This window comes from Pteronotus mesoamericanus, unplaced genomic scaffold (genome assembly GCF_021234165.1).
Source record: "Pteronotus mesoamericanus isolate MK-2021 breed Mesoamerican mustached bat unplaced genomic scaffold, CSHL_Meso_final contig_74, whole genome shotgun sequence".
In the NCBI taxonomy this organism is placed as follows: Eukaryota; Metazoa; Chordata; class Mammalia; order Chiroptera; family Mormoopidae; genus Pteronotus; species Pteronotus mesoamericanus.
In genome coordinates, this window is record NW_026555247.1 from 9,823,430 (window position 1) to 9,844,089 (window position 20,660).

Consider the following 20,660-nt stretch of genomic DNA (forward strand, 5'->3'; position numbering starts at 1 on the left):
TTAAATAATAAGATTCAAGAGCTGTGCTACCACGCCATCATTCGCAAGCCTGCCAAAACATGTGCACTTCATTAAAGTCAATGGAGTGTACGAGTTCATTGTGGCATTATATTCATAATCGAAACATTTCAATTTAAGTTAACATACACAAAAACTGATTTAAAAGTCAAATAAGGAAATTAGTTCTATATTCCAATCCCACAGTGATATCAACTAACCAAATTTAGCCTTAGGAGGTATAAAAAATATCTAATACAATGAATGGCAAATCTTTTCAAGAATCACAGATCTGTTAAAAGTAATGTTTTTGCAACCAACCAACAAAAATATATTTAGTGTTGTAAAGAGCTCCTCAAACTACTCTACTGTGAAACAACCAAGCTCATCTATAGATTTCAAAAGTGGTGAATCAAGAACTACAGGATTTTTTTTTGTAAGAAACACAGTTCATTTCCTGAAAAGAATTTTTATTATTATTTTTTTAATCCTCACCCAAGGACATTTTTTTTTCATTGCTTTTAGAGAGCAAGGGAGAGAGGAAGGGAGAGGGAGAAACATTGATGGAAAAGAGAAACATTGATTAGCTGCCTCCTGCACACACCTGGACAGTAACTGCATGTGCTCGGGCCAGGGATTGAACCCACAACCCAGGCATGTGCCCTGAGGATCAAACTCACAACCTTTTGGCTATGGGATGATGCTCCAACCAACTGAGCAACAGTGGCTAGGGCATCTAAAAATAATTTTTAAATTGAACAGTGATTTATTGAAAATATTTTCGGCATATACATTATAAAGACCAGGGGAAAGTTTTCCTGTTTTAAATCTTAGATTTCTCAGTTGCAGTAAATGCTATCAACAGCACCTTTTAGACATGCTCTTCATCTTTATTTCTGTGATACTCTTCTTTCTTGCGGTTCTAATTGCCATCACTCTTTTAGTCTCTCTCTCTTTTCCATTAACAATTTATTTATTAATCACCATTTTTTATGTCACCAAGGACTCTATCCTTTGTCTCTTGTTTATCTCTATATTTTGTCTTTGGCTCCCTTCTACAAAGTTAATTATTCACTAATATTTGTTTCCACTTCAGCTTTTCCCCCAAGCTAGGTTTTGTTTACTATTATTTGCAGTTATCCAACTTGACCCTAAAGCTAAAAAAAAAAGGTATTAAAATTAAAATTTCTTGACTTTTTTGCTAAGACATTTTTGTATCCATTGCATTATGGCTCTTCCACAAGCTCACCATCCAAGCATGTTATGCACCTTATTTAGTTGTCCTGACATCTTTCTTTCAAAGGGTCCCAGTCTCCTCAGTATGGGGAAAACACACTTTTTATTTTCTCAAGCTTAAATGGGTGCACTGCTCACTGAGAGGTGAGGGGAATGCTTATTTGAGGAAGAAGGGCTCATGGCTGACCGTACAATGGTAGGAAGACAGAGGCGGAGAGAGGATGATGACTTTGATCCTGCACTCATTTCACTTACCTGCTTCTCTTGAAGACTCTGTGGGGAGGAATACATGCTAACGCATACATGCTAACACTTCCTAATGAACAGAAATAACTTCAAGTCACCCGGAGAGTCATGTAGAGGCTCCTATACCCCAGGAGACAAGGCTGATCTTGAAAATTAATCAGTAAACCTGACCAATTGGCAGAGGTCTCCCCACAGAAGTCTTGGTTTCATGTCTTCCTTTTCTTTACGGCTCTGTGTAATTTACATGAACTCTTTCAAACTCTTTAGTGGACTACCTGCTACCAGTTTCTCTCTGTTCCATCCACATTACCTGCTTGAGAATGATCTGATTGGTGTACATGAGGTTTGTTGTCCTTGCGGTCTCATCCTAAATCCTGGATGTAATTTTAAGACTTTGCCTCAACTTAACTATCTGACTCCTGGTCTTCTCCCTACCTCTTCAACATGTCCATCAACAGGCACCTCACATCCCTTAGATGGGTTCTAAATCCGAATCTACCTGGTCAGTGTTCCCCTCTGCCTCACATTTCTATGGACCACTTGTCTCGAGTATCCTGTTCAATAGACACTAGAGAATGACCCAGTCATCCCAGACCATGGGCTCTCAGTCAGCACTTATAAATATAAGCTACTCTTCAGTGACTCTAAAATAGAGGTATTAGCTAATATCCCTTATTCTAGCTATAAACACCTCATGCTTTTCTTGTGAGGAGTGTGGGCTTCACTTTAAGCTCACGGAAGAGGATAGACTTCAACAACTTAACTCCTGACCATGGCCAATAAGGCCCCACAGTCGTTTTGCCACTACCTGTCTCTCCTACCTCACCTTACCCTGTCTCTCCCCTCACTGTACCCTATAATACTGGCCCAGGTCACTCGGGCTCTTCCCTGCCCCAGGCTGTCACCTGTGCTGCTCTGTCTGAGCAGACGGCTCTTCCCTTACTTGCTACATGGCTGGGACCCCGCTCCGCCCGTCTTTGATTAGATGCTCCCTACTCAGACAGGCCTCCCTAAAAGAGGTCTTCCCTGTTAGTGTCCTGCAAGGTGTCATATAATATTCTGCATAGCATCCACCAAATCAAAAGCAATATGTTTGTTTACTTGACTAATTCTCCTCATTTAGATGGTAAGCCCCTAGAGATTGGTACCTGGTCTGTTGGTTCACCGCTGCCTGCCTAGCACCTACCGCGAAGTATGTGTCAATGAATATTAATCAAAGGGATAAACATTATCAGAGCTTTCCTTAGCTCTTGGTGATGAGATTACTATACACACAAATATTGCCTATATTTAAGATACATTAAAATTTTTGTATATTTAAATCAATATATGCAACAAATGATATTATGAGGGAGGTCTGGTAATTTGCTATCATCCCCTCACTGTAAAGATGAGGATAAAGAATAGAAATAGCATGGTCTGGCTCCCTGGAACTGAAGTCATTGCTCAAGGACAGTGAATAATGCTATCAAATCACTTGTACTATAAAGATCATTATCTAAACTCATTATCATACATAGAACATTCAAGCCTCACAGTGAGCTTTCTTAGCACTTCAATCTTGACAATTCTAAAAACAACTATTATAAATTTGCTTTCTATTTCTCAGAAAAAAGGAGGATAAATCAAGGAGACACTTGAAAATTAACAAGCAGCACAAACTTATAAAACTGCAGACACAGCTATGTTGCTGTTATTATAAACATGGTTCTTTATCTGCATGCAAACTGTCATTATTATTCCCACTTTAAAAAGTTGTGATCACCACTTTTTGAGTAATAGCAGAATACTGCACAACCTGGGGGGTAAACAAAGATTTCTCAGGGCACTCAAAATCACTAACCATAAAAGAGAAAAAATAATGTATTGTTCTTTATCAAAATTAAAAATTTATGGTCATTAAAAAGAATTTTAAATAAAATAAAAATAATAGGCAAACCACAAACTAGGAAGATATTTAACATACATATATCTGACAAAGGACTTGTAATGCAGAATATCTGATGAACTCACGTCACCAACAATTAACAGGTGAATTAGTTAAAATGAGAAAAACTTGAACTGACATCTCACCAAAGATGCACAAATGAGCAACAGGACATGAAAAGATGATCGACACTATTAGCCATCAGAGACATGCCAATTAAAGACACATGAAGTTCTATTTCATTCCCACTATTGGAAAAAATAAGGAGCATCTGGAACTTCCAACATTGCTGGTGAACTGCTGTGCAGCTTCTTATAAAGTTAAGCATTTACCTTATGATCAAGAATTCTACTCTGTGCTCTTCATCCAAAAAGAATGAAAACATATATTCACGAACAGAGTTGTTCAGGAATTTCAGAGCAGTCTTGCTTAGTTTCAAACTAGAAACAGTGCAAAGGTCAAGAATAACCTAATGTATGAACAATTTGTAGTTTGGTTATATAAAGGAATATTACTCAATAATAAAGAGGAATAAACTACGAGCATCTGCAACAATGTCATATACATTATGGTAAGTGGGTGGAGCATTTACAAAGCATACACTATATGATTCCATTCAGATGAAGTCCAAGGATAGGCCAAACTAACCTATGGGGACAGAATTATAAAGGACTCATGGACATGGACAATAGCGTGGTGATTGCGGTGGGGGAGGGAAGTGGGCAGAGGTGGAACAGAGAATATAAGGGGGATACATTGTAATGGAAAAAAATACAATAAACAAAGTGGTTGCCTGGGCTGTGGGAAAGAGATGAGGAATTGTGGGAGAGGTGGGAGGGTCATGTATTGGAATTGACTGGAAAGGGCCCTAAGGAAACTATTTAGCATATGAGATTCAATGTTTTATTTTGGATGCCATTTACAGGTTATACACAATTGTCAAAACTAGCTGAATTAAACACTTAAGACTTGTACCTTTCATTGAAAGTAAATAGTACCTCAATTTAAAAAATTAAGAGATACTATTATTTTAAAGAAACTTTAATGCTAAGCATTATACAGAATATTTCCCTACTTTCTAGGCATAAGAAACATTAAAAAGAATTCTGGTTCTGTTGAATTTAACATATCTTGTTTACAATGTATGATGATAATATTAACTTATCCAGTTTTAAAAACATAAAGAATTACCTCCGCCAAAACAAATGAATGAAAAAACCCAACACCCACCCCCCACTTCCTTGCTCTGAAATCAGGATTTTTCAAAGGTGAGTGTCATTACCACAATACGCCAGCAAGGGGAGTAGTTACACTTCGAGAAGAATTTCATCACCACTGATTAAATTAACAAGACCAAAAATTGACTTTTGGGTGTAGCCACAACGGAAATGACAGATCATTTTAATGCAAGAGAAAAAAGATTGGAAACCTTGACCCTTTAGAGTACTCTGCACTTCAATGAGAAGGGGGAAAACACTTGCAGATCAGCTTATTAAAATAATATGTCCATGTAATTCAGGTACCAGGAGACTATTTAAAACAATAGCTAAATTGACCATGAGATGCCACTTTTTCTTTGTTAATTATTGCCATACAAGAATAATGTGCACCCCTTTCCCCCACAAAGTGAAAGGATCCCAACAATTCCATAAATTATTTTTATGGATGTGGGAATAAGAGCATCAGTTTGTGCAGAATTTTCAAGCTTTTTGGCCACTGAAATTTGTCTGAAAGTAGGTAAGGCTGGCAAAGGGTACTTTTTTTTTATCCTATAGCACAAGGGATTTTCAGTTGAGATTCTTAGGCCACGAATCTGAAGGTTTATGTTGCATTTTTTATATCACCATGTTCATCAATACTTGTAAGATTTGTAAGGCTTAATTCTCACATAAGCTCAGAAAGGCTGTAGGAAAGTCTCTAACTACCCTCTCCTACCAGCTTTGGTAATCCTGGATTTACAGAAAAGAATGTTCTGCCTGTTAATGGGATGCATGTCCCTAGGCATGAGCAAGGGCAGAGCTGCCAGCTAGGGATCCTTAGAGTGATGCACTTAGGTTTCACTTCCCCCTCTCCTCTCTTGCCTTAATAATAACCCTGACCTTGATTCAAATACCATATCACCTTTTTCTCAAATCTCATTCCCCAGAAAACTTGAGCATAGAGGAACCAGCGTTATGAGCCCTGGAATATGCCAAGTCATGCTCAGGATAGGGCTGGAGTCCCCACTTGTACAGAAGCCACATTTCTGGCATCTGCCGAGCTCATGAACATGAGATGTGCCTCCCTTTGTTGGAGCCAGATGAGCACAGAACACCGGATACACTTACCCGACACTTTCTTTGAAGAGTGGTGCAGAGAACATACCTGTAAAAGCAAACTCCAGGGCGTGAGCACAGGTTGTGTGACTGACTCTACATGAACATGTGGAGCTGTGGCCAAGAGCAAGTCTTCCTTTAAAGTCACACTTCACTGCAGCTTTTCCACAAAGGTGGCCTTGCTACCCTGGGAGAGACTATGCTATTGATATGTAAAAAGATATTACGCTTGAATGTATGTACCCCTTTGCTGGGGCACAGAACCCTAGCCAAAGACATTCTTTATGAAAATCCAAAGAACATCTCTCAGTTCATTTACCCTAAGAGGTGATTTTGAATTACTTCCACTCAGGAAATAGAAGGAAAGCATTTTTTTTTTTTCAGAGTATAAATGGAGACCCAAGGAAGTTAGGATCCAGAGTAAGAAGATTCAAGTTTTGGATGGTGCCTTGTACATTTTATCAGGATTCTTAAATCTGTGATGATACAGTCTGGACTGTGTCCTTGCTGGTGAGGATTCATGGGATTATTCAACATTGAACACAGGAGTTTTAAAGAACAATGAGAAAAATATGTAAATGAAAGTCCACTGCACATATTCCTGATTTTGAGTTTGCCATCGGATGAACATAGTCTTGTGTTCTTTCACCAATGTGGGAAATAAACCAAAAGACTGTCTCCCAAGGGTTTTACTAAAATTTGCGAGATATATGAAGGATAGAGATGAGGTTTAAAGAATCCAGGAGGGAGATATGTTAATTATAGAGGAAATAGAAGGATCGTATAAAACGGATAGAGGATGTTTGTGTTTGTTTTTATTGAGACATGAGTTGCTCCCTCTAGCAGATCTAGAGGAAGTCTGTGAACAAACCAGGTGGCAATAAAACAGTAGTTGTAGAGAACTCTCTGGTCTGGCTGGCATGACATCAAGTAATGAAAGCACATTCAGGGATAGGTTAATGTGCATTTGTGGCAGGGAGGGAGAATCCCCAGTGTGAAACCGAATCAGGAGAAGCATCCAAAGGTGCTTCCTACCCCAGGGAAGGCAGAGAAGGGGTGAACCTCAGCATGGATCCTGTCATGTAGGAAAGGGCCATGTGTGGAGAGTGAGGATGTTATATGTTCTGGAACAATCTACACATCTGCAAGTTACCAGATGTGACTGAAAAAAATCACAGAAAACAAGGTGCTTAGAGGTGAATTGTGTGTGATCCTTGTTGATATTCAGAGAAGAGTGGGTTTTGGGAGCTAATTGTGAGGGGAAAGAAAAAAAAAACCTCTGGGTTTCCCAACCCCTAATGAGTTTCTACAGTTATATTTTCACAGAAACCTAAAATTTTGTCTGAATTTGACAGGGTTTCCCCAATGTTTCAAGTATTATTTATGGATGATGCCTACATTCATTATTGTCAAGGATCTTGGATAGTAGCTAGCACCTTGAAAGTAGTATACGCTTAATGAATAATTACTGGGTGAATGAATCAAGCATGTTCCCAAATGAAGACCGTGTTTTACATCAATTAAAATAGGAATCAATAATGTGCAAGATACAGCCTACATTCTTTTTATTACAGCCAATTGGCAAGCTGAGAATGTGCTCTAACAATTCGAATCTCCCTCTGAGGTAAGTTTAATGACTATCAAGAGAGATCTTGGCAGCTCTCTCCTGGGATCCACAGCACGTTTTAAGAGGACAGTGGACATTATGCTAGTGGCCGGTGAGATAAACCACTTCGCAGTGTGCAAGAGGACATGTGGTCCTGCCTATTGCAACCAGTGAATTCTCTACTGAGGTCTAGAACTGATGCAGATGGCATGAGAAACAAGTCTGGCTTGCAGACTAGCTCTTGTCTACTTGGTTCAAATTTCAGTTTTTTATTCCAGAGGAGGTAGAAGACTCTTTTGCTGCCTCACGTGCAAGGGAAGAACTAAAGCTGAAGTGGAAAAGGAGGCAAGGAACAGGCTGGGGTAGGCACTGTGAGCCAAGGGTGACGGGGCAGGAAGGGCTCTGGTGGGTCTCTGAGCAGCATCCCATGGCTGGGATTTGGCTGATGAAAGAATATATAACTGGGAGATACACTTTGGCAACTCAACTCACTTACTTGATAACAAAAAGGGCCTTAGAATCACAGGACCCTGAGTAGAAAAGGCAGTATTCTACCAACCTAGTGCTGTACAGGCCTTGGAGCACCAGACCTTCAAGCTTCTGGGATGTGCACTGACCAATCTTTTCAATCATTCCCCTCAATGACATGACACTGGCTTTGACCTTCCCCAACTCTGGGTCCATCTCACCATACATTTTTGCTGCTCCAGAGCTCATAGGTACGGCTGTACCTGCAAAGTTGTAGTTTCAGAATGGGCTCTTAATTCTGCTTAAAAACATTTTTACAAGTTCCATCTTGTTTTCATTCCCCACTGTGATTTTTTTCTCCCTCCTCAAGACAAGCTCCTGTTCACAGATGATAATCATCTAGCAGCTCCCATCTGTCGAGCGCCTTTATGTGAATACATTGGACATACCTTATCTTTAATAATCTTAATAACTCATGTAAGCAATGCATTGTTATCCCCATTTAATAGACAACAGCTCAGCAAGGTCACTCTGCATGTGTTCTGGCCACTGCGTCAGGCTGCTTCTCAATATAGAAGGCTTTATAGTTTAGAACGTGCTCACACATACATTATACAATTCTCTAACCCAAGAATTAAATATGATTATTGTCTTCATTTTACAGAAGATAACACTGAAAGGTAGATAGGTTATGTGGCATCATTCACAGGCAGCTGAGCTGGGATTCAAACTTGTGTCCTCCTAAAACTAGTGCTTATCCAACAGTATAGTGTAAAAAAAATGGAAGCTCTCAGACAGAAACTCCCTCAAATTTTTTTATATCCACCTTCAAATTTATCTTTTTTTGACTCCTCCTCTCCTTCAGTTTCAGGGAACTGACTCTATTCTGTATTCCTAAAACTTCTCTCAATTGTTCATGAGAGAATTATCTATACCCATTTGTTCAAATTTCAACTGTCTGCAGATGACTCTCAAATAAATCATTCTCTGCACTCCATTTCTTTTAAATTACTAAGTAAGGGCATATTTTCATAGTAATATACCTTTATATATACCATATACAGCTCCTCCACCTCCTCAGTTCTCTACAACTAATTATATGTTTTTCTTGAGCAATTCATGTACTGCGATAACTCCATACTTTTGCTCATACTGATTTGAAATGTTGTTGTTATTTTTATCTATTTGTAGAAATTGCATCTATTCTTTAAGAATGTGCTGAAATGTTATACCTATAATATATATTTCCCCAATTCTTCCAGTCAGATTTAATGATAGATTCTTTATGTTCTCATAGGACTTTGCTTACAAGAATAAATACATCACTTATCACATGAAAAAATTATTTGTCTTCATCTCTGTTTCAACTTAGGGGCTCTCAGCACAATAGAGACAAGATGAGAATTTTATTTATCTCCACACACCTTGAAGCAATAAGCATGGCCCTTGAGTGTTTGTTGAATGAATGAATGAATGAATGAATGAATGATAATTCAGTTACTGTTCCAATTTTTCAACATGCCCAAAGAGGGCATCATCTGGGGTTATTTTTTTTTCTCATCATAAATCTTCACTATTATCCTGGGAATTTTTCTTCCCTGTTTTGTGAAAATATTGAGTTTTAAATGTAAAAAAATTACCTGCTGTATGAAAAACATGAAAAAAGAAAGGGCATGATACATCATTTTTCTCGTAAAAGTAAATACACTATGTCATCTAGGTAATCAATGTTACAAATAAGCATCCTGAAAAATTAAAATTTGTATTTGTAAATTAAAAAATAAGATAATAGGAATTGATCTTCTATTAATAAATGCTATGTTCACATATAACACAATAGTAAACTTCATTAGATTGGAATGGGTTTGGGAAGGTAGAAAAAAAAGGAAGAAGCTAGCTTGAATTATGGAAGTCAGAATTTATTGAAAGCAATGCAGTTTTATTACTTTCAATACTATGATCTGTCAATAAAGTCTGTCTACGGAGACATCTACTTAATGACATGGATCCTTATTTTATAGCTGACTCTTTTTTGCCTAAAGACCATATGCTAAAGCCATGAAAACAATTATTCTTTTAAAATAAGTTACAGATGTTGCCTCTATTTATCAAATGCATTCCTGGCACACAATTCAAAGGTAAATTTCATGGTAGTCTTGGTCAAATGGTCAAAAAATTGTATATTAGCAATATCTAAATTAATAAGGTTTTACTGTATTCTTAGAGGAAGACATTTCTGGAAAAAGTCCAATAACTCAGGGAATTGTTGAATACTTTTTGAAAAAAAATTTAAAATTTATTTTTAGAGAGAGGGGAAGGGAGGGAGGAAGAGAGGGAGAGAAACAATGACTGGTTGCCTCTCATACGCGCCCCAACAGGAGACCGAATCTGTAATCCAGGCATGTGCCCTGACTGGCAATCAAACTGGCGGCTTTTCCTTTGAGATATTTCACTTTGCAGGACGATGCCCAACCAACTGAGCCACACTGGTCAGGGCAGAGTTAAAATAGTTTTAAAGAATAACAGAAAAAAAAGAAAATGCTTTCAAATAAGATGAACATTAATTATTCGTTAAGCTAGATATAACTGAAATCTATCTTAAAAGTCCTTGGTTTCCTCTGTAAATTTCATGAGGGCAAGGATCATGGTTTTCTTGCTTCTCTCCCCCACCCTTCAGGACTTTATACCCCAATAGTGCCACATAGGCTGTGCCTTCTGGTGAGTTATCATTGTAAGAACAGGTGTTTAAAAACGACACTACGGGATTTTCAGATATTCTAGTTGTTCTGCTTATCCATAACTATCCAAGACTCAAACCTTATAAAGAGTTTTACTCACTGAATCTGGGTGCAGGCTGCAAGTAATTTACTGGCCCCCATCCTAGAAAAGAAGAGAAAGGGAATTCATATATTAGCACCACATCCAGAGGCATTTTAAAAACTTTTTACATGAAGATACCTCAGCGACTCTAATAATTTATTTTTAGCACAGAAAATCATGGGGAGGTTTTAAAAATAGAATATGCCATCCCTAGTGGGTTAATGAAGAGGTGAAGGGTTGGTGTCACTGACCAGGAAACAGGGCATTACCTTCAAATTTTGGCACAGGAAAGACTGAACTTTCTGCCTCTTTCCTCTGAGTCAGAGAAAGGAGCTGAGGGCTGGTGAGGTAGGTGGAGGTGCAAAGCACCCATTGCAAGGAAGAAAATTTCCCTGGATTCTTTGCCATCTATGCCATAACATATCAATGTATTAATATGCAATCATGGCTTTCACTTGGAATCTCTGAGTTTTTGGGATAGATTTTTTGGTAAAACTGGTGCTCAGGATAGATAGGCTGTGTGCATCTCTTGGCATTGAGTATACACACTAGCCCTGCTTTTAGATACTTCAGTTTGTGAAGCTTGGAAGAGTAAGTGAACTGAGAAATAGCCTCTTTGAGGGAAGTGATCCCAAGAATATTTAAATCATCCAGAACTAATGGTACTGTAGTTTATTCTGTAGTGAAGAGCTTTAAGAAAGAAATATTGGGGTTTGGTTTTCCTTGAACCAATGATTTTTTTGTCCTGATAATTAAGAAGAACCTCTTTCTAACAGATGAAGTTGCTAAATGTGGCATAGTGCAGGGGTCCCCAACCGGTCCATGGCTTGTTAGGGACCAGGCTGCACAGCAGGAGGTGAGCAGCTGGTCAGTGAAGCCTCTTCTGTATTTACAGCTGCTCCCCATCACTCCCATTACTGCTTGAGCTCCGTCTGCTGTCAGGTCAGCAGCAGCATTAGATTCTCATAGGAGTGGGAACCCTACTGTGAACTGCACATGCGAGGGACCTAGCTTGCGTTCTCCTTATGAGAATCTGATGCTTGATGATCTGAGATGGAGCTGAGGTGGTGATGCTTGCCCTGGGGAGTGGCTGCAAATATAGACTATCCTTAGCAGAGAGGATTGGCTGCACAGAGACCATGATAAATCCATGGCTTGCAGACTCACATCAAAACCCTACCAGTAAGTGGCAAGTGACAATTAAGCTGCATCTGGTGGCAGTCTGTAAAGCTACCCCCCCTTCTGTGGAAAAATTGTCTTCCATGAAACTGGTCCCTGGTGCCAAAAAGGTTGGGGACTGCCGGTGTAGTGTATCTCTTCCTTTTTAGTTGTCTATGGGGAGGGGAGAGCCTGAGCTCATTCTGAGAACAGTCCTGGGGAACTGCAAGATGGTAATTATATGACTATTTGGCCTTGTGTTTTATAGATTACACTGTTCCAAATCTTCTCTTAAATACAATATTACATTCATAAATATATAACATAATTATATACTGTATAATATACCACATATTTCATATAAGTATAATTTTAATATAAATATATATTTGCATACTAAACTATAGATTAATATATTATTATATTATATATACATATATGTAAGTTTTGCTCTCTGCATGCTGTCTTGTTTTTTAAAACACCTCTAAGTATGTTGATTAAAAATTTGAAAAAAGTACTCAAGAATAAGAAGGCTTAAGCAATGGTAGGATTAATTCTCTGTCCCACTATCCTTCTCCATTTAAACAACCTACTATCAGTGCAACTCATTTATACTATGGCTTTTCTAACCCTAATTGAGGCAATAATACTATTGACATGTGCTTTTTAAATTAATCTTTCACTAAATTTCACTTGTGTTAAAATATGCCAGTTTATATTTATGTCAATTAAATGTTATTCTATCTTTAGAACATTTTAAAAAATACATCCATGGGTATTTTGAATAGTATTGTCATGAATTTCCTGGTATAAGGTATGAGCAGCTCCACTTGGTTTTGTAATTTCTGCATTTTGAATGAAGGTATTTATAAGTCATTTGTATAGCTCATCAATAAGTTATGAGTCCTACAGTATAACTGATCCCCATGGGTTGGAACTTGATATGTAATCCATGGCTTCAACCCACTCTGATGTAATTGCAACTCTATATTTACTTGTCCACCCATGTAACAGTAGCATGATTAAGGTCACACTTTCATAGCTTCGTGATAAGAATATTGCTTAGGCTAGAATCCAAAATCTTCCTCCACACAAAACGGATTTTATCCAGCATCTTCTCATTGTTTATGTAATCTGACACGTAACCATGGAAGGAAATTAAATCCATGTGGAAAAAATAACTATTCAAAAAGTCAAATGCAGCTGCTTCCTTATCTCTTAGGATATTCTGGTAAATTGTTTATTGATTGCATGAGGAACTGTTCTCATCCGGTATTGCTTTGAAGCTCTTGGGCTTACTGTGATCAAGTTTTACAATGATTGAGTTTCACAATGACAGGCTTTTGCCCCCATTTCCAAGATGCCTCAGGTGAAAAGAGTATAAGGTCATCTAACATTTTTTACACTTACTGTGGTAAAAACCCACAAACATGAAATCTATTCTCTTAGCAAGTTTTTACATGCACAATACAGTACTGTTGACTGTAAGTACAATGTTGTATAGCAGATCTATAGAACTTTTTCATCTTGCATGACTAAAACTCTGTATCGATTGAATAGTAATTCCACATTTTCCTCCACCAAGCCTTTGGAAGCCTCTGTCTGACAGTTTCTTAAGGGTCTCAGAAAACTGACTTTAGGGCGCATTAAGAAGAGTACACTCAGAAATTGCATACTCTTTCCTGGTCTAGTTTGGCTCTCCACACATCAGAGGCTGAATTATATAAGTTAGATGAATATATGTCTATTATACTATATAGTAAACTGGTTAAAACACAGGAATGATCCAGTCTTAACTCTTTATAATTTCCCAAAACCTTGTTTAGTGTCATGTATAAATAGGTATTGAATTAAATTAAATTTTAATATTTCTTTTCAGGGGTTGATATTAATATTAATTTTAAGGATCTTATAAAAAGACAGGAAAGTAAACAGCATTTATTTTTGGAATTTATGAATTGTCTCTTTTAAAAAGCATCCTCCCTCCCTCTCCATAATAGTAAAAGCATGGATATCTCTTTAAAGGTTTTGAATGGATATCCTAAAATATTAGGGGTGTCCAACCTTTTGGCATCTCTGGGCCGCACTGGAAGAATTATTGTCTTGGGCCTCACATTAGATACACAAACACTGATGAAAACTGATGAGCACACCCACACAAAAAAAAGAGGTTTAAAGTAAATTTATGATTTTGTGTTGGACCACATTCATAGCCATCTTGGGCTGCATGCAGCTCATAGGCCGTGGGTTGGACACCCCTGGATTTAGAATATTTTTAATGTAATGATTACCTGGGATTTAGGCTCAGTCAATAGTATAGGCTGACTTCTTCGCTATATGATCATGTATTAAATAACTATGAATGTACTTCCATGGTCAGCTATGAAAACGGTTTTAAATGTCAGCATTTGGGCTGGTTTCATATAACAGAAATTAATTGGGTTTGACCAGATTCACTAAAATAAATAAGAGGTTAAATTTCATACCAAGTGTACATGTTTTTATATTGTGCTTACAAGATTGATTATGCCATTAAAGGCTTAATTTAGTGGCACACGCAATCTGATGAAACAAGATCTTTCCTCTTCATCCCATTACTTCACTCTGGATCATTTTTGCTTTTGGTGGTAAAGCAAATTTCACCTGCTGAAACTTGGTGCAAGCACCATACTAAGTGAATAGGTCTAGATCTTGATAGGAAAGAATTTTTTTAAAACAGCACTTCACTGACCCTTTCTGAGTGTTTGAGAGTTCCATGCAGCATGAACAGCACTCCGAACCAGGCAGAGAGCACACTCAAGTGAGAGAATGCAAATATGACCATAATGTACTTTTCTCAAAGTAATTCTGGCGACAATAAATTATCGTCATCCTTACTTAACAGAGAATAGAACAATAGGAAAAAAAAAAGGCTGTACAGTTTCCTAAGGCCATGTGGCAATTTGTTGTTAAATTTGAAATAGGGTTACATTTCATGAATGGATCAGTTTTTTTCCCCCCAGCTAACTGTTCAGAAATGCGATTATTAATACCTTCTTAATTTTACATAGAAGTATTCTGGTACAAATCAAAATGACCACAGTGAAGTTTAGATCCTTTGTTACCTAACATTTGGTTGTTAGATTTAAGAGTTTATCCCAATATTTTCTTTTGAAATATTGATTTGGTTTATCCTTACTTTCTTTTCTCTTTTGTTCTAAAATTACCTAGATGTACAATATTAAATCAGTAATGACCACAATAACATTTAACATGTATGGAATCCTTATTAAATGTCAGACATGCTGATGAGCACTTCATGTGGACCTTATTTAACACCAGAAGAATCCCAAGGGGCTAAGACCTATAGCATTTTATTTTCAGTAACTCAACTTTATCAGGTTTTTCTAAAACATCATCATACAAATAGCAATTCCGCATCCATATGTCATTAGTTTACATAATTTATAATTGAATCTAATAATTATATGAACAAGTACAGTTGGCCTCTCAGGTTTGGAAATAGACTCTTGGTCCACATACATATACGCAGGTCGGGGCAAAAGTTTACAAGGATGCACGTCAGCTCTGGTGGTGAACAGCTGTGAGCATCAGTCGGTAGGTTATACCAGGGAAGGAGGCGGGATACTTAATCGGGGAAATCATTTAAGAGGAGGCCAGTTAAAATAACTTCTGCTGTATCTGATATTTTATGTATGTATTACTATGGTAAAACTAAGATAAAATATATATATTTTTAAGTGGAGGGGAAAGGAAAAAGGGACAGAGTTTAGGTATCTTGTCCAAGATTGCAAAACTAGAGGTGACACTAAGATTTGGCTCCAGAATCCAGCTTCTAAATCCAGCACCCCAGTCGCCTTTCTTTCCATCCCATGAGCCTCAGGACAGAGATGACTGTGGAGGGCTGGGTGGGCTAATACCACCCAGGAAGAGGGCTTGAGATAGCTCAAAAGTAGTCAGCAAGAGGACACAGTAAACGAAAGAAGTCAGAACCTGGTAAAATTGTCTTAGGAATTTGCAGATAGAAGAGTCCTGTAACTCTGGTTTTCTCAAGTTATCTCAAGTATTTCTTTTTTTTTTTATTAATTAATTTATTTTTTCAAATACATTTGTCTCTGCCTACCCCCCACCACTTTCCCTTGCCCCCTCCCTCCTTCCCTCCCTCAGCTCTTCCCCTATGGTTTTGTCCATGAGTCCTTGCTATATGTTCTTTGACTTTCCCCTTCCCTTCCTTTTCCCCCACGCCCCCTCCCTCCTTCCCTCTTGTCTCTGTTGGTTTCTTTTCCTTTCAAGTTATCTCAAGTATTTCTTGACCTTGGGCCTCATTGGTTCATAACAAAAGGAATTTTGGCAGATAAAACTGGTCAACGGATACTGCCAACTATTTTCAAAACTGGGTTTTGCAACTTTGAAATTGAAAAAACCCTGAAAGGGCATCACTCCACTCCTGCAAATAATAACATAACAGAAGAACCTCTCACCCAATGGTCCCATGGGGAGCTAGGTGTCGGGGAGAGCTTAGTGGAAATCTGTGATGATGAAGAGCAATTAAAAGGAAGTCATTTAAATCTCACCATCCACTTCCTTCTAATCCTTGGGTTTTACAGGTCCTATTTCTGTCAAGTCCTTCAAGTAAGACTTTAAACACCAGTTTTGAAGAACTTCCTAACCTCCTAGAAGAGATGATTTTATAGTAGCTGTATTGAAATGCCACAGAATAGATTGTTAGGTTTTTCCATTCAATATTAATGATTTTAATTTATTTTAAAAGCTTTCTATGTTTCTTTCCTTAGCATTTTTCAAATTATTTCCTTCAATAAGAAAACTGGGATGGTACAGAGATTTCAGTGACTTCATAAGGAATTAATAAAAAGGTGAAGATCTCAAATGGTTATCCCTTTCAGAAAATTATGTGCAATTGTGCGAAGTGTTGGTACATGGGACTTCATTTTTTATACTTTCAAAAATACATATTTTGATTTTGACTGATCCAGTTAAAAAATAATTAGTGCAATCATTTCACCATAAATGTGGTGAAATTTAAAGCCTCCTTCATATAAAATGGTATCTCACTTCAGTATCTTTTTGGAAGCAATATTATAAGCAATGAATTATTTAATTAACATGCATATAAAGGCAAGGCGCTTAGATGTAAACTGCTTCTTTCACATTCTAGAGATTGGAAAATTATTTAAGAAAATACAAATGAAAAAGAGAGAAACAGGGTGAGATCTGGTATGAGTATCGAGTGCTCCTTTTCATGGAGGGGTGCTCTAGCTGACGTTGTAGCTTCTGTGCTGGCCCTGCTCCCTGTGCGGGGACATCCAGCATGTTCTAGCGTGCTTTGTATACAACAGAGTACAAATCAAAGCACATCCAGTGAGGGGCTGAGGGGCAGGGCCAGCCAGACTGACGGCCTGAAAAGTGAGAACAGCACTGAAAATGGACTGGTCTGACTCTACGGCTATCTCAGGGGAAACTCATGAACTCAGCTTCCCTGAGCCTTAATTCCTACAAAATGTCTCAATGTCTATTTTTGGCTCTGAGATTCTAGGAAATGGGGTGAAAGGAAGGAAGGAAGGAAGAAAGGAAGAAAGAGGGAGGGAGGAAGGAAGGAAGAAAAAGGAAGGAAAGAAGGTAGGCCATCATTACCATGCAGTCTCCATGTCTTTCCTATTTATGCTGTATTTAATCACCCCGCCCCCGTAAGTGCTGCCCTAGGGATGACCTCACTTGCCCCTCACCTACTGGAATGCTACCCTGCCTTACTCTTTCCATACCATCTCAGCACTCTCACCCTCTCTTATTTCTTTCACTCTAACTGATACTAAGTCCCTGATATACATACATCCTTAGCTCTGATCTCTCCTGAACTTCAGTTCTGTTTCTCTAAATTGTAATTTTCACATGGTTGTTCCACTGTTGGATCAAATATAACTAGACTTGAATGAAACTCATAACTCTTTCCCCCTCTGAACTTGCTCATGTGTGTCTATTACGCAGACTTCTGCCAGTCTGGCTTGTGACTTTGACATTCCCCCTGCCCATCTCCTCCCAGCACCTGTTTCTAGGCAGTCAGTCACCTTCTGACCCTTTCTTTGTCTCATCCTCATTCTTCTTTTTTTTAACTCCCCATCTTTCCTGACAAGGTCCTTAGCACATCAAAGCCTAGAGTATTCCAAAATGGACTCCCTAATTTCAGTATCCATCAGGATGCTAATTTACCAAATTAATTATTTAAAAATTGCTTTGTCCATGTTAATCTTCTCCTCAAACTCCCTATTGCTTCTCACTATTACAGGTCCTGTCTAATTCTGCATTCAGTGCTCACTCAAGTATCTCTGCTTAGTGAGTAACTCAGGACTTTGCTATACAAATTCTAAAAGTCCCCTGAACAGGCCACATCCATTTTTAGTCCCAAGCCTGAAAGAGCCAAATCTCTTCCTTCTGTTTGAAGAAGTCCCATTCCTTCTTCAAGATCTAACCTTGATGACTTCATTTCTCCATGCTCAGAGCACTTGTCTTTTGAACCATCGTAGCTGTTGTTCATGCGGGAGGAAGGCAAAGCCCAGGAGCAAACAGCTTGCCAGCTGAGCCCTTTACGTACAGGGTCGGGCAGAACTAACACCTGTGTGAGTGTGGTTGGTAGGGTAATAATATGGGTGTGATAATTTATAGTTTTAAGTTGAACATTTTGCCTAAAATGTCATATGGTGTGCTTACACATGATAGTATTATGTTACAGAATTACATTCTAATGATTTTGTAATAAAAGATTTTGTAATAAATAAAAGGGGCATTATTTGTGTTATTAACAAATCGCATGAACTCATTTGTTTCTTAGTCTTGTCAGGTTAAGTGCTATGACTACTCCTCATTTACAGGTGAGAGTGTAGCTCAGAGAGGTTACTCATCTGTTTAGGTCACAAAGATGCCAAGTGCTGGCCCCAAAGCCAGGTGATCTGACTATGGAGTCCTTTATGCCACCATCTATAGCAGCATCTGTTGTTATATATACGCTTTGTGTCAACTGCCTCTACCTCACGCAAGCTTGTTACAGGATTATGCCACTGTCCTTCCTGGGCTTCTGACTAGCAGACACTCAGCAGGAACAACTGAAGGTGCATAGGAAACAAGTTAGTTGTAGAAACAATGGTAAACCTCTGTTATTGTCTGCCATGCTTAAAACACACAAAGACACACACCTTTCATCTTGATCTTTCCTATGTTGCATTAAAAAAGCTGGCTAAATAGTTCACAGATCAAAAAAAAGAGGTAATATTATTAATAAAAATAACATACATTTCCACACTTCAGAATGTGGTACAGGCAATGGAGAAAAACTTTTCAATCTTATAAACTCTTTTTTTCACTCTTTTCTTTTGTCATTCTCTCAACATATATTTATTTTATGTACACTGCATGCCAGAAAAACAAACCTCTGGGCATGTTATTAATGTTTCCATCCTGGACTCTAAAAGACAGAGGCAAGTAATATAAAGTAATATCAAAAGCAATAAAAAGATGGCCAAAATTTATTGTGAGCGTACCATGAGCTAGGCAGTAGGCCCACAGCTTGGCAGGTGTTATCTCACTCAATCCCCATAATAACTCTATAATATTCTAATTATCTCCATTTCACATATAAGGGGAGTAAGTTGAGAGAGGTTATGATCATATAACTCCTAAGGGACGGAGCTGAGACTCCAGCCCTGGTAATTTGAGACCGCTCTTGACCTTTCCACTAGATGTCCTCTGGGAGTAGATTTGGCTATGCAGCACACAGAGGGAATATGTAAAATTGATTTCATTTCCTCTGAAAAGAGTCCCCAAAATAGCATCAGAATACAACGGGAAAGTGTCTAATATAATCACAGACTTTGCCCCAAAACAGGTGTGTGTCTTTTAACACGTTACCCTCTCAGGGATTTATTCAATCCATTTGTAAAATGAAAAATTAGCACCAAATAATCTCTGGAGTTCCTCCCAGACACAGACAGTCTATTATACGAAAGAGGCAGCTGTAGGGCAGTGAATGTTTGCCAATTTCGAAGTCAGAAGAACTAGGTTTATTTTAATAGCCAGCACCCTTGTTTCAGCCCCTGTCACAGGAGCCTGCCTGCATCTATCACTTCTGCCTTATCTTCGGCTGACCTCAGCTGCCTGGAAGACAGTCACCAAACCCGAATATCATCTGGAAATAAAATGATCTACTCTCTTACCCAAATTTTAAGCATACAGTACATTGTTGTTGTAGGGACAATGTTGTACAGCGACCTCTAAAACATATTCCATATTGCTTGACTGACACTATGTTGATTAGTAGCTCCCCATTTCCCACTCCTCAGCCCTATTTCCCACTCCTCAGCCCCTGGCAATGACCATTCCACTCTTTGCTTCTATAACTTCTGCTATTTTAGATAATCCATGAAGGTGGAATCATGCAGTATTTGTCTTTCTGTGTCTGGCTTATTTTACCTAGCATAATGTCCTCAAGTTTCATGCATGTTGTCACATGTTGCAGAATTTTCTTTTTTTTTTAAAAAAAAATTGAATAGTATTTCCTTATATGTATGTCATACATTTTCTTTATCCTTCCATCTGTCAATGGACATTTAGGTTTTTTCCACATCTTGGCAATTGCAAGTAATACTACAGTGAATATGGTAGTGCTAATATCTCTTCGAGACCCTGATTTCAATTCTTTTTGATACATATCCAGAAGTGGGATTCCTGAACCATATGATAGTTCTATTTTTAACTTCTGAGGAACTTCCAAATTGTTTTTCCATAATGGCCACAGCATTTCACATTCCCACCACCAATATGCAACTCCCCAAGTATTCAAGTCCAAAGTCTTGGTCTTGAACTCACATCCAACATTGCC

The 20,660-nt window shown here is 38.2% G+C and overlaps 1 protein-coding gene across 3 annotated transcripts in view; it reads right to left on the bottom strand.

The window, feature by feature from the left end:
• The window catches only part of CHST9 (carbohydrate sulfotransferase 9), a 232,973-nt gene that overhangs the window by 87,591 nt on the left and 124,722 nt on the right, over positions 1-20,660 (bottom strand). For all 3 annotated transcript variants that reach the window (XM_054583487.1, XM_054583486.1, XM_054583488.1), the window contains one exon: positions 10,634-10,675. In XM_054583487.1, coding sequence (XP_054439462.1) covers positions 10,634-10,675 — 42 coding nt within the window. The remainder of the gene's footprint in view (positions 1-10,633; positions 10,676-20,660) is intronic.